The 14,294-nt window shown below is 53.8% G+C and overlaps 1 protein-coding gene across 6 annotated transcripts in view; it reads left to right on the top strand.

The window, feature by feature from the left end:
* Positions 1–7,838, top strand: part of ASCC2 (activating signal cointegrator 1 complex subunit 2) — a 39,115-nt gene extending 31,277 nt beyond the window's left edge. For all 6 annotated transcript variants that reach the window (XM_070516336.1, XM_070516339.1, XM_070516338.1 and 3 more), the window contains 5 exons: positions 3,570–3,663; positions 3,756–3,886; positions 4,480–4,582; positions 5,860–5,939; positions 7,272–7,838. In XM_070516336.1, the coding sequence (XP_070372437.1) occupies positions 3,570–3,663; positions 3,756–3,886; positions 4,480–4,582; positions 5,860–5,939; positions 7,272–7,443 (580 nt within the window). In that variant the 3' untranslated portion in view covers positions 7,444–7,838. The remainder of the gene's footprint in view (positions 1–3,569; positions 3,664–3,755; positions 3,887–4,479; positions 4,583–5,859; positions 5,940–7,271) is intronic.
* The last annotated feature ends 6,456 nt before the right edge of the window (positions 7,839–14,294 follow it).

Here is a 14,294-nt window from a genome sequence, read left to right as displayed (position 1 = left end):
AACTTTCACCTTTTCAATTAAAGGAAGCACTTCACGGCTTCTCTTTGGCGTATCCGAATTGCCAGCATCACTGTTCTTGCACTTTGGGGCCATTATGAAGTAAAATAAGGGTGACTTGGACACAAGCACTGCGACACCGTGACAGTTGATCTGATAACCGAGATGACTACTAAGTGACTAATGGGCTGGAAGCGTATACAGAGTGGATATGTGAGACAAAGGGATGATTCACATCCAGGGCAGGACAGAGCAGGATGGCAAGAGATCTCATCACATTTAATTTAAAATTTATGAATTGTTTATTTCTTTAATTTTCCATTTAATATTTTCCAACTGCGGTTGGCCATGGGTATGTGAAACCGCAGATAAGGGGGAGTGCTGTGTAACATAGCTAAGCGAAGGAGGCAGTGTGTATAACGTGGGGTCGCCTAACTCCTTTGGACTGAACAGTGGTGCTCTGGAAGATAGGAAGTGTTCTCCTTCAGAAAAAGTTCTATCACCAAAAATGTCTGTGCACTCTGTCTGCCTCTTGGAGAGTCACAGAGCACATTAGCACATTAAAGGCTCTGACAAGTCCTGCTGTAAAAGAAATAGGATTCACTTTGTTGAGCCCAGCAGGTGCCAGGTCCACTTCTACTCATCATCTTATTTCATCCTCACATCATCCCTGGGAGGCAGAACTAAGACTTGGCAAAGGTAAGGGACTTGCCTGTGGTCACACAGCTCAGGAGGTAGCTGAGCAGACTTGAATCGGGAGACCTGTGTTCTGGCCCTGGATCTGCTGGTAGCTCTGTGACCTTGGGAAGTTGCTTTGCCTCTCTGGATTGTCTGATTCCTCACCTGGAAAAGGAAGGGCTTATTGCCTCTGCAGGCCCTTTAGAAGTTCAAAGGTGGATGTCACCCCCCCTAAGGGCCAGTTTGAGTTGAGCTTTGAAGGGTAGGCTGGAGGAATAGAGGGGAAAAGGAGCCAAGCTTCAGGAGGGCCTGAGTGTTCTCTGGGCTCTCTGCTGTCTTGTAGAAGGCCCAGGAAGCAACCTGCTCTACAGATAGTCTCCGAAGCCACTGCTGCTGTGTTTCCAGACTCGGTTGAAGTTCTGGCCCTCAGATGGATCTTTTCCCGGCTAGTTTTTCCCCTGATTTTCTTTTCCTTCCTGCCTCCAAAAGAGGTCATGGGGCCAAAGCCCAGGTGCCCAGGGGTGTCCAGGCACCAGGTTCCACTGTTCCTACCTGTGTCCTTTCCCAGGGCCCACCTGGAGTGGGCAGAGTTTGCCATCCTTCTCTGTCTGGCCCTGCCAGGGAGCCACATAACCAGAGGCCACATAGTGCAAGAGAACAGCCCTGCTGCCCAGAACTGGGGACAGGGTGGACCAGGAGTCATGAGATGTGGCAGAAAAGACCAGTGACACCTCTCATTAATCCTGGGTCCCCTAGCCCAGCGCAGGTCCTGGCACCTAGCAGGCCCTCAGGAAATGTGTGTTGAATGAATGGATGTGCTCCTACCAGTGGTACGAACCACCTGACAAGCTTGGGCCCCTTTCATTTCCTGTCTGCCTCTTTCCTCTCCAGCCAGCAACTTGGTAAAAAAGCCAGGTAAGGGCCGAGGCTGTGGTCACAGGCCCCTTTTCTGGTGAGATGTGAAACATTCCTGTGGACCGAGATTTTTCCCTGATCCAGATCAAACACCCCCCTCCACCACAGAACCTCCATTGCCGCTTCTCCCCCGCAGACCCCCCACCAGACCCCCTGCACCAGCCTTCGTTTCTCCTTCTTCTGTGTTTCCAGGGTGCGCTTGCCTCTGTTTAGCATATTTCACATTGGCTGCCATGTTCCCTGAGAGCAGATCCATGTCTTACTCTTTCCTGAATCTCTCCCCAACTCAGCCTTAGTACCCTGCCTGGCACATAGTAGGCCCTAAATAAAACTGTTGAACGAAGCCAAATCCTAACCTCCCACGCTGGGGCTGCAGTCCTGACCTGTCCCAGGCAGGCTCACAGGCAGACAGCCCGACAGACTTGGGCGCCTGCCCCTCCCTGCACCAAAAGCCAGTTAATAGAAGATTTTTATGGAAGCTGCGTAGGGCTTTGTATCTCTTCTTTTTTTTTTTTTTTTGTCCTCCCCTTGATACATTCCAGAGACCCGATTTCACAGCTAAGCTGGATTTTCTTGCCTGGCATCTCATATTGATTTTCCCCTGCAGGCCTAGAAACTACATTCCACAGGCCTGTCTGTGTGTCTGACAAACCAGGTTTTTCTACAGATTTGCAAAGCCGCGAGTCAAGAGGCCTGAGTCCCCAGCACGCCTGTGCTACAGCTCACTGTGACCCCAGGCACGTCCCTCCCCTTCCACTGCACCCGAGTTTCCTCACCTGTAGTTTGACAGGAGTTGAACTTCCAGACTTTTCCTTCCAATGCAATCTGATGTGGAAGATTAAACTGCCAAACCTATAGAAGGCCGGTGTGGTAAAGCGTGGGTGGGAGGAAGAGGCCATGACCCCTCCTCACTCCTCACACCCCAGAGGGCCCCTAGGGCTCCCCTGAGCTCTGTAAGAAAGCCACATGTAGCCTCGCTCTTTCTTAAATTTTGTTTTTTTTTAAAAGATTTAGGGGCCTGACCCCTAGCCGAGTGGTTAAGTTCGTGCGCTCCATTTCAGTGGCCCAGGGTTTCGCTGGTTCGGATCCTGGGTGTGGACATGGCACCGCTCATCAGGCCATGCTGAGGCAGTGTCCCACATGACACAACCAGAAGGACCTACAACTAGAATATACACCTTGTACTGGGGGGGCTTTGGGGAGAAGAAGAAGAAAAACAGATTGGCAACAGATGTTAGCTCAGGGCCAATCTTTAAAAATAAATAAATAAATAAATAAATAGTTTAAATAGCCTCAGGCCCCTTGTGGGATTAAGCATTGTCATTTGATGGGGGCTTACCAGCCCTGTCTCTGTGCATTTACATACATAGGTATATATGTGCCCACAGGAACAGGGGGTTGGTCTTGTTTGCTTTCTGCTTTTTATACAGATGGGATCATACTGTCTGTGTTTTTCTGTAGCTTGCTTTTTTCCTCTGGAATAAGTCTTAGAATTCTTTCTCCGTCAGCACAAGGAGATCGCCATCGTTCTTGAGAACTGCCGCCCAGCATTCTGTAATACAGATGTGGCGCAGGTCATTTGGCCATTTCACTCATGATGGACATTAATTGCTTCCCATTTTTCACTGTCACAAGCAATGCTGAAAAGCCAGTCCCCGATCAGACTTCTTGGTGCACACGGCCAATGTTTCTCTAGGATGGATACCTCGAGGAGTATTTCCTGGCTGAAGGGTGAGCACATTTTGTGTTCCAACAGCTGCTCCTGGGAGGCCTTCCAGAGTGGCTGGACCCAGTCACCTGGGCACCAGCAGCAGTGAGAGTCCCACCCTCCCACCACCCCCAGCGCTTGAGATCAGTGTCTCAGTTTCTGGCAGCCTGAGGAGTGAAGTGAGCCCGTGCTCTCTCTAGACCCTCGCACTCTGCAGCCTTCAAATCCTGACGGTTTCCTTCCTCTCTCCTCGCTGTTCCCTCGATGCCAGGAAGGAGGGGAGCACGCGGAGCCTGCTGAATGACAAGCGGGAGGTGGCGGCACAGCGGCGACGCTATGAGCAGTACAGCGTGGTGGTGGAGGAGGTAGGCGGCCTCCCGGGGCCACAGGGCCCCGACTGGGTGGGGGAGACTGGCCAGCCCCTGGGCCCCTCTGGCCCACACCTCTGTTGTTGCAGGTGCCACTGCAGCCAGGTGAGGGCATGCCCTACCACGGTGACGACTACGAGGATGAGTACGATGACACTTATGATGGCAACCAGGTGGGCGCCAACGATGCCGACTCAGATGATGAGCTCATCAGCCGCAGGTGAGGCTGTAGGGTGGGCGGAGGGTAGAATTCTGGAGGCAGAGCCCCATGGGGCTCTCCCGTAGCCTCTTTAATACAGTTGGGGCAGCTAAGACCCTCTTCACGTGAGCGAGTCAGTGGCAGAACCAGTGCCCAAACCCAGGCCTCCTGACTCCTAGTCCAGTGCTCCCTCCATCCCCAGGCACCCCCTTGGCCAGTTGGTCCAACCTGCTCTGAGTGGAGCAGTATTTATTTGGTTTCATGCAGTGGTTTTACATTTTTCTTCTTAATTACAGAAAACTTTTACTAGTGGAATCTTATAGAGATTGCCCAGTGCAGATAAAAGCAGAGCTGCCCTGGCCAGAGAGGACTGGAGACCCCTCACAGCCCAAGCTCAGCTCCTCTAGGCCCCCACGTCAGACACTGGTACCCTGAAGGAGTCTAGGGCCTGGAGCAAAGCTGGCTTGAAAAGCACTTTGGTTTTCCCAGCCTCCTGACCCGTGCCTGTCCTGGCGGCCCCCTCTCACCCAGCCCGATTCCTTCCTCCCCGAGGCTCGAGGCTCGCTCGCCAGGTTTAACCAGTCTTTGATCTCACTTTCTCTCTAAACCCTCAGGCCCTTCACCATCCCTCAGGTACTGAGAACCAAAGTGCCCAGAGAAGGGCAGGAGGAGGACGACGATGAGGAGGAGGAGGTGGCCGAGGACGAGGCCCCCAAGGTACCTCCTTGGCAGGTGGCAGATGAAGGGGAGGGAACAGTTCTGAAGGATGAATGAAGAGCACTGCGCCCCCCCCTTCCCTGTGGCAGCCGCAGCATCTCTGCCTGGGAGAAGAGGGGTCCCTTTGAGCCCAGGCTGTCTACTTGGAGAGCTGCTGGCTGAGAACTCGCCTCCAACGGCCCAGTGAGGCCCAGGGGATGGACTAGCGGCTGGGCCTCTGAGCTGCTGGTTCATTAGGCCCAGGAACCTGGGGGCCAGGAGAGGGCGAGCTGTCAGCCGCTGTGCCCAGGAAGGCAGTTCTTAAAATCAGAGAGGCTTTGGAGCCCAAGGGCCCTTGGAGGTCATCCGGGCTGGTGGGTTTGAAAATTCTATTTTTTAGCAGCTCAACTTCTTCTTCAAATGAAACCTTCCCTAGACCCTCATATAAAACAGATGAAAGCGGTGCTGCTTGGGTTGAATGGGCAGCAGCTGGAACCCCTGCATCCCCTCATCCCCTCCCACCAGGGTCACAAATTCAGATGTGTCCGGGGCCGGGCCGCCTGTGGAAATGAGCATCGGGGCGGATGGAGACAGTGCCTGGTGGTGTGGAGCACGTAGGCGCTGCCCGAGGGGCCCTCTGCACAAGCTACCCGCAGCTTCCAGGCATTTCCCTCCTTCCAGGCAACGGGTCGGCCCAGATTTTCATGTAAAATCTTCCAGTTTTCAAAGGTTACTAATTCCTCCTGTTTTGTTTTCGTTTTTTTACACAGTACGGGCCGCCACAGCCTGTCTGTGGGCCTTAGGTCACAGTTTTCCCCCTGCTAGTCCAGTCTCCTCTCACTCCTGGTGCAGGAAACACTCTTTGGGAGTGGGCGTGCTCCTACCGCATGTTGCCGTGGCACCCGCGGGAGGCCAGGGCGGCTCCCGAGGCAGCTCCCTTGGCTCTCAAGGCCCGATGTGGTCTCTCATGGCAGCCCTTCTGGCCTTCCCCCCCAGTGCTCCATTTGTCACCATTGTGCTCCAGCTGTGGCCGCCCGCCCCACCATGCCTGTCCAGGAGGCCTCAGTCCCTTCAGCCGTGTCCCCCTCAGGGAACTGGGAGGGACAGAGGACGGAGGCTTCTAGTGGAAACCTTGGACCATAGCAAGCCTGGCTCCGTTCTGGGGCATCACCCTGCCCTGCTGTGGCTTCCCCCCACTCCTGACATGGAGGCATCACCGAGATTCAGTCAGGCATAGCCTCACCACAGCTTAGGGAAATGGGGCGGCTCCTGATTCTTTTCTCCCCTCCCCTCCACAGCCTGACCATTTTGTGCAGGACCCTGCGGTGCTGCGGGAGAAAGCAGAAGCCAGGCGCATGGCCTTCCTCGCCAGGAAGGGGTGAGCATTTAACGAGCTGTTTCTGGTGGGAGGGAGCCCATCTGGGCAAGGCCCAGCCAACCATCCAGCAAGCCCACACATAAACCCCAAGTGCTTTATGTGTATTAATGTAGCTCTTACAACAACCATATGAAATAGCTACGATTAGCATTATCCTCGTATTACAGAGGAGGAGACTGAGGCCCAGTGACGTTAAGTAACCTGCCAAAGGTCACACAGCTAGTAAGTGGTGGAGCAAAGATTGGGCTCAAATGGCCCTGTTCTTGTAACTATTGTCACCACACTTATAACCATTACTTGATAGACACTGCAAAGAGTTTATCACCCAGTGTGGGAGCCCGACGTGTCCAGGGCTAGCTTGGGTCAGGCAGAGTGTAAAATGTGGGAAAGCCAAAACAAATAGACAGATACACATCCTTTATGGTTGACAGAGCCTTGGTAGGGATGTGGGCACTGGAGCTGGACCTTTAAAGGTAGACAGGGTACAAAGGAGTTTGTCATGTGAGGACAGAAAGGCAAAGCCCAGGTGTGGTTAGGGAGAGGGGTTTTTGGAGGGGAGCTGGGAACGAGTAACCACAGCCTCCTCAATTTCATCCCCCTTGTCTTCCCAGTGAGGAAATAGTCCAGAGGGCCAAAGACCTGCCTAAGGCTCCCCCTCCGCTAAAGGCCAGGCCAGTGGTGGAAGCCCAGTCCCCTGTCCTGGCCCTGGGACTCCCATAGCACTGCCCACTGGGTACAGGAGGTCTCACCAAGGAGGGAAGACATTTGGATCTCATTCTGAAGGGAAGGGGGAGCCACAGAAGGTTGTGGATCAGAGAGCAGAGCAACTCTGTCTTCTCATCCATCCCAACTTCCTGAGCACAGAGCCCTGGGCAAACCCAGCAGTTGAGATGGTCTGAAAAGGTCCTAGGCTATGGCTGTGAGCACACTTGGCCTTTGGAGACCAGCAAGCAAGGTCCTGGGGGGTAGAAGAAGAGTATTATCTTGTCTGTAGCACATGGCTCTGGATGGAGAAGGGAGGGACCCTCCCCCCCCAAGCCCTCTTCCTCCTCTCCTTGTTGATAGCTGCTGGTCCTCCCCCACAGCTTAGCCAGGGCCCATCTGGAGGCAAGACTCAGAGAATAGAAAGCAGCAGGCACGAGGCTGGCTGGAGCCCCATAGCCCGGCCCCTGCCAGGCTCCATTTCTCCTCTTACCAAAAGTTAGGACATGGTTGTCCCGGCCCAAGCTGTGTGTCCTTTCCCAGGGACCTCTGAGGAAGGCCGTGGGCTCTTCCCATCAGAGCCTCTTCCAGCTGATGGGTTCTCCTGCGGGTGGGTTGTTCCTCCCTCAGGTACCGGCATGACAGCTCGACAGCAGTGGCTGGCAGCCCCCGGGGCCATGGGCAGAGCCGTGAGACAACCCAGGAACGCAGGAAGAAGGAAGCCAACAAGGCGACACGAGCCAACCACAACCGGAGAACCATGGCTGACCGCAAGAGAAGCAAAGGCATGATTCCATCCTGAAGCCGCTGCGCCGGGGCCAGTGGGGCAGCAGAGCACCAGGCCGCTGGCCGCATTACCATGGCTTAGGGCCTCCTCACCACTTGGCCCTCTGCTGGGGCCCCAAGTTCAACTCCATCCCTCAACAGCCTCAGCTTTGCAGCCCCTGAGAAGGCCGCCTCGTCATCCACCAGCCAGCCGCGAGCGCCTTCTTGTAGAACACACAGTGCCTTATCCCACAGCGGAGGAACCTGGGCCCAGTGAGCAGGTGAAAGATGGGGACGGAGAGCCCAAGGCCGGCCCCCCAAACCTCACACAGCGAGACACCGCTTCCCTTTTTCCCTGGACGGCAGGAAACCTGTGTATTCAAAAGCAAAAGACAAAAAAAGGCCTGCGAATAAAGTTTTTGACCCTTTGAAGCAGTGATCCATGAGGTGCCCATGACCCACTCTCCCTGTATCCCATTCTTCAGCGACAGCCGCTGTCTGGAGAGGAAGAGGGCAGGATGATCACCGTGCTCTTTTCATCGACTTCTCATGCTTGCGTCTCATTCTAACCCCTCCTGATGTGGCTCTGCCTTGCTGTGTGGCCCTGAGAACATCACTCCCTTCTCTGAGCCTCCGGTCCCTGCCTGTAGAGGAAAGGGCTCAGGGCGTGAGGCCCTACGGTCCTTTCCCTTTTCTCATTCAGTCCCCGCAGCCTCCATCCTAGGAGGTAGGTACTGCTTTCAGCCCCATAGTACAGATGAGGAAGGTGAGGCACTGAGAGCTGACGGTACCTCTCCAAGCCACAGCTGGGAAGTGGGTGAACAGGGTCTGTCAGTCTGACCCCTGGCTTTTATAGGGTCCTAGCCCCACTAGGTGGTGTCATCTCCATCTCATAGCTGGCCCGAGGAACTTGGCCATCCGCAGAGCCAGTACCAGAACTCACTGCCTCCTGGTTACGCAGTCACTCTGTTAAATCCACAAAAATCGAGGGCTCGGAGACTGGAAGAAACAAGTGAGGATGGCACTGCCAAGTCCTGTTGAAGCAAGTGGGCCTAGTTCCTCCAGGCCCCTGCCCAGGCATCGCCAACCGGCTCCAGGCACGGCAGCAGCTGCCAGGCGTCCCAATGCCTGGGATGAGAGGAAGTGAGGAATTCCTGGGGGACTCCCCCCAGAACGTGGCTGCTCCATGGCAGACCAACAGTGGAGTGTTTGCTGGCCTGGCCTGGAGTCCATCAGAGGAAGCCGGGGCCCCTGCCCAGCTGGACCTTGACAAATCACCCTAGATGCTAGTGCAGTTTATTTGCACGTGGTTAGGAGGAGCATCTGAAGCAGCCAGGCAGACAGGCACTTGATGAATTAGTTTTGTTAGGTCAGCCAGCACAAGTGAAAATCAATAGCAATTCCTCTGTGTCGCGCCAGTTCTCTTGGTTCGTTGAGATGCAGAGCAGACATGGGGGCACTGTCCTCCCCTCGCACTGCCGAATTAGCTGAGATCAGGCCTGGGGTCAGCCATCCTGACAGGTGGCAGGAAGACTCTGTTTCCTCCCAGAGGCATTAGCCAAGGGCCCCTCTCCCTCGCGAGCTCCTCAGACTCAGCTCTTGGCCCTGGAGTGCAGCGAGGTGGTGTCAGGGAGCTCCCGGCTTACCTGCCTTACCCATTGCTGTTCCTACAGCCCCTCTCACCTTTACTCTGTCCTCCACCCCTCCTTCCACCTAGAGTGCTGGTCAGGCCTCACATGAGCATCCTGGTTGAAAGGATTGGAGGAGCCAGGGGATTTTTCAAGTTTTCCAGAATGTAGTGCCAGGTCAAACTTAGTCTCCCTCGAGGAACTGTGTATTTCTCCTTTCAGATCTTGAGAGCACCCTTTCAGGAGTGCTTTGAAAACAGCTCAGGGGTCATCTGGAATGGTACTGGTAGGCACACCCCTTCACCTCTTGGGGCCTCAGTTTTTCCATAGGTAAAGTGGGTACACTGGACCAGATGAATGGGTTTCCACTTGGTACCAATTAAATCCTCGGAGGAGGCCTCAAGGTTTAAGATGGGCAATGGCAGAAATGTTATAAGTGAAGTCGGAGGGGGGCCCTGAACCCTGCCCACTTGGTCGCTGGGCCCCACCACCCCCACTGCTATTCCTAAGCTGGAATTTTCTAAGTGCCTTCTCTGTACCCTCACAGAGAACATGACGATCACAGGCATTTCCCAGGAAGCTTTGAGACGGTGTGCCTCTGAGAAGACTTAAGACTTGAGTGTCTTTGTTTCTAGTCTGTGAGTGGCAAGGATGGTGGACGTGTTTGTCTGAACGATGCCTCTGTGCCTCTGTGAGGTGGGTGGGGCAGAGCCTGTCATTGTTTATAAAAGGGGACCCGGGGGCCCAGGGAGGGCAAGGAACTTGCCCAAAGCCTGTGGCAACTTAGCAGCAGAGCCTGGATGCAGATCCTTTCTGAGTGCCCCCCTTAGACAGCCACGTGCAGTCTGGAAGAGCAAAAGATCAGTGAGACCTGCCTGTCCCTGCCACACCAGGAGCCTGGGTTAAATAATACGGAGAGAGAAACAACAACAACAAAGTAAACCCGCCAAAAATGCAAGGGGGTGTTGTGGAGCCCCCCCTTTAAATGATGTCAATGAAGACTTGCTAGCAACATAGGAAACTAAATATTCAAGAATAATTTTTTTTTAAAAAAAGAATAAATTTGAAAGAATACATGATGATAATGTACCATGATTGTGAAAATGTTAAAAAAAAAATTTTACATACAGACCAAATCTGGAAGGGAATGCACATAAGTGAAAATGATGGTGAGACTGTGATGATTTATAATGAGAATAAAAGCACTGACCATGGCCAGAGTTTCTGCTGGGCTCTTTCCTCCCATTATCTTGTTTCATCCTCACAAGGTAAGTACAGATGAGAAAACGAAAGTACAGAGAGGGTACCTGCCCAAGGTCGTACATTTATCAAGTGACCAGGAGGGGAATTCAGTCCCAGGATTGTCTCCTAAAGCCCATGGTGTTCTTCACCCCAAAACCAACTGCCATTCCTCCTTTCCCCCATGTGCACATCCTTGTTACTACTGTCCTTAAAAAGAAGGAAGAAAATACAAGTGAAAGAGCTGTAGAACAAGAGGATGGAAAATCCCATTTCTTCAGGCCGGGCTGATAGGGCTCCAATTACATGTATGTTAGACCATTTGGTATTGTTCCATAGATCTCAGATGCTCTGTTCCATTTTTTCACTTTCCATTTTCAAGTTCATTTATCCTTTCCTCTGTGTATTCAGTCTGCCGTTAAGCCCATTGAACAATTCATTTTTGTGTCCACTCCCTCTGCAGGGGATGCAGAGAAAAGGCTGAGGGTAGAGCATACTCACTTGAGATGGGGACAGCAGAGCCTGGGGACCACTGAGGCCTGGGAGGAGGCCAAGAGGCTGGGAAAGTCAAAGGGTCCAGGGTGAATGTGGAAGAGGGAGAGAGGGAGTGAGCCCCCGAGTTAGGGCCACAGGCCAGGCTATGGCTTACACAGTTGTCCAGAGCAGCAGCTCTCAGTGTTTGCTGCCTGTCCTTAGGGCTTGGGGCATGGATGGTCAGCTCGGCTGGGAGGACAAGTGCATCCACTCAGTGTACATTTACCAAGATCTCCTAGGTGCCAGGCACTGTACCATGCATGTACGAGGAAGACCCGGGCCCTGGCCTCATGGAGTTCACAGTCCAAGGGGGATCTGGATGGTAAGACATTTTGGAAAAATGATTAGTAACAGTTGTGCTAAGTCCTAATAAATAAACACATGAAGAAATGAGTAGGCAAGGTCAACAGAAAGAGGCCGAGAGCAGACACTTTCTGGAAGCGGAGGGTGGTGGTCGCAGCATCAGGCAGCCACTGAGAGGTCAAGTGGGCCAAGGCGGTGGGGCTCATGGGGGCTCTGCCCCAGCTCTGCCAGGAGGCGGTGGGGAGGCAGCCAGTGGGAAGAATGGAAGATGAGGAAGAGAAGGCGGGAGGGGAGGCCTGTCTTGAAAGGAACTTGGCATCAAAGAAGAGGAAGAGGGGGCTCAGAGGCGAGGAGGGAGTGTTAGAACCCGGATCTTGTCTGTGGGATGCCCAGAAGGAGCCAGGGGGGCGCCAGAGAACCCACCTGGGGGAAGGTAGTCCACAGTGAGGCGAGGGGTGGGGCCAGGGCCCCTGCAGGGCTCCCAGATGAGGGGCAGCCTCGCCTCAGGTCTCAGCTAGATCTCCAGTGGGCGCCGGGGCAGCACGGTGGGGCCTGACTGTGGCCAGAGGCTGTCGTTGCAGTTCTACAGCCTGAACCAAGGTAAAGCATTCAGTCTAAAGGCTACCGTCTTCCGTCCGCTGTGATGTGTAGTCGGGGGTAGGGGTGTCTTAAACGGAGCGTGAAATTCTGACTTCACATCATACTGGAAATTCTCTTCCAAGAATCCATAATCATCAAGAGAATTTTACACAGACTGGCAGAACCCAGAGAGCCTGGAAGGGCATTTAAGCCAGAGGTTCTCAACCTCTTTAAACCCCCAACCCGCCCCAATCTCAGGCCCTGGGGTTTGAGATACCCCCTCCTCCCCTGGGGGTGGGGAGGTTTCCCTGCTTAGACTCCACGGGCTCCTGGGGGTCTCCCAGCCATGGAGGTTGTGTCGAGCTGTACTTGCTGCGGTCTGAATTACAGAAACAACGGGTACTTGATTCTGCTTTTCCAAATATGAAATTATGACATTGAATATGCTTTTTCTGGCTGTGTGAGCCCACCCTCAGCACTCTGACGTGTCCCTTAAGTGCTCTGCCAGCACAAGCGGTAATTATGGTTTTCTCCTCCTTAAAGTGCTTTTAACAGAAGAGCCTGGTAGAAAAGGAGGTCCCGGTGGGATGAGGACCAATCATTCCTGTACATTTAGGGATTTTATTTGCAGAGTTTACACGCAGGCTCCCACCCTATCTCCCATATTATGGTCTGATCTACTTAGCATTCTTTCATGGGCCATTCCCAGGCCTCAAGTGTGTGTCCTTTTAATTGTTAATTTGTTCATAAAGGTGGCCTGGGGTGGTGAAAAGAGCACTAGATTAAGAGTCAAGAGGCTGGGATCTGGGCCCTAAAGCTCAATAAGCTGTGAGACCTTGGGTCAGTCACTTGACCTCTCTGGGCCTCAGTTTCTTCTTGTGAGAAATGGGGATGATCATTCTCCCAGCCCTCTTGCCTCATGGGTGTGGGTAATTGTGAGGGTCTGATGAGACCACAACAGGGGGGAACACTGTGAAAGCAGTAGACCCTGTTCAAATGGGAGAGGAGAAAACTGTCATGGGCAGCCCTGTCTACTCTGCATTTGGGGCAGGTTCCCCCTCTCCCCTCTTTTAATCATTCTGCTGGAAACCTCTCTGCACAAATCACCTCTTATTTCCAGGAGGCCCTTTTCCAAACGTGGATGCTGGGATCCCAGGGCCACAAATAGTTTTAGAGCTGCCTCTATTGGGATTTTTCCTGATAGTTCTCACCAGAAGGACAGAATCGGGGGACGGCTTGAACTCCAAGGCTGTTGCCTCCATGGGCAAGTTCTGTCCTGATGCAGCCTCCCCAGAGGGTCCCGTCTCTGGGGAAGCCTGGGAACTGTCACCCTGAGACCTCTTGGACAGGAGTTTGTTTAGAAGAAGGTGAGGCTGCTGCCCCCCTTTCTCCGACAGGCTCACCAGGTCCCACGTGACAGATCCAATAGGCAGCGCCCAGCCCCCAGGTCCAGCTGGCCTCTGTCACAGGGGAGGGGCAACAGATGAGGACCAGCGGGGTGACCTGCCAGAGGGCATGCATGTGGCCTGTCACACCTGGAAAACCAGACTGCCCGGCTGAGGAGGGGTCCGCACAGACAGGCATCGGTTCCTTCTCCAGAGTGTTAACTCAGAGTAACAGGCGATGGCCGGGCCAGACCTTTGCCTTGGGGATCAGGGTCCTCGAATGGCCAGTGGTCTGTTTTGCTTTTGCCATTCAGAGCAGGGGCTAGACTCCGCCTCAGCCCCTCCCTGGCTCTGTGACTCTGAGCAAGGTGGCCTCACCTCTCTGAGCCACAGTTGTCTTTGTAAACTGGAGGTGTCTGCAGGGTGTCTGGGATAAGGCGTGTCTGGTCCCGGCCCACCGTGAGGCCAGTGAACTCGTAGGGTGCTGCCCTGTCACAGGGACCCAGGCAAGGGGTGGAGGACGCCTCCTGCCAGTGCTCTAGCCGGCTTTCTGTGGACCCCACCTCTCACCCCCTCAGCACAGCTGCCCTGACTCCTCTGGGCTCAGGATGGCCTGGACACACAGGAGCCTGACGCAGAAGACAGGCACAATCCAGCCCAGTAAGTATGTGATGGGTGCCCTGGGAGCCCAGAGGAGGGCCCTGTTCAACCTTGTGGGACTGGAAATTATCTCGGTGAATCCTTGAAGCAAAGACAAGTGATAGGCGTGATGATAAGCCTCATTCAGTGGTTCAGTGGTGGCCGAGAAGTGGCCAAGTCAAGATTCAAACCCAGGTTTGCGGGTCTCCAAAGTTCATGCTCTCACCCCATCGGCTTTCCTGCCTCCCTACAGCTTGGCACTTAAACCAGAACCCACAATACTCTACATGTGGTTGGCTCAGCATGGAAAAGAGGGCCTATCACCTCCCTTATTCCAAACACCATGCTTCTATAGATACAACCTATAATCAAGTCATTCCATTGACAGAGGGACGGGGAAAGGAGAGGAGAGTATGAAGCTGGGCAGGACCTATTTTCCAAGTCTCCATTTTGCCATAGTCTCCCCTGTCTGCCAGTGGAAGGAAGGGATGCCCCTTGGAGGGCCCAGTTTGAAGGAGGTGTTCCACTAGGAAAGCTTAGTGCAATTCCATCAGGGAGAATTGCAGTCCCAGGGCAGGAAG

This window comes from Equus asinus, chromosome 8 (genome assembly GCF_041296235.1).
Source record: "Equus asinus isolate D_3611 breed Donkey chromosome 8, EquAss-T2T_v2, whole genome shotgun sequence".
NCBI lineage: Eukaryota > Metazoa > Chordata > Mammalia > Perissodactyla > Equidae > Equus > Equus asinus.
Note: the sequence above shows the minus strand (reverse complement) of the source record. Positions and strands in the feature narration are given on the sequence as shown.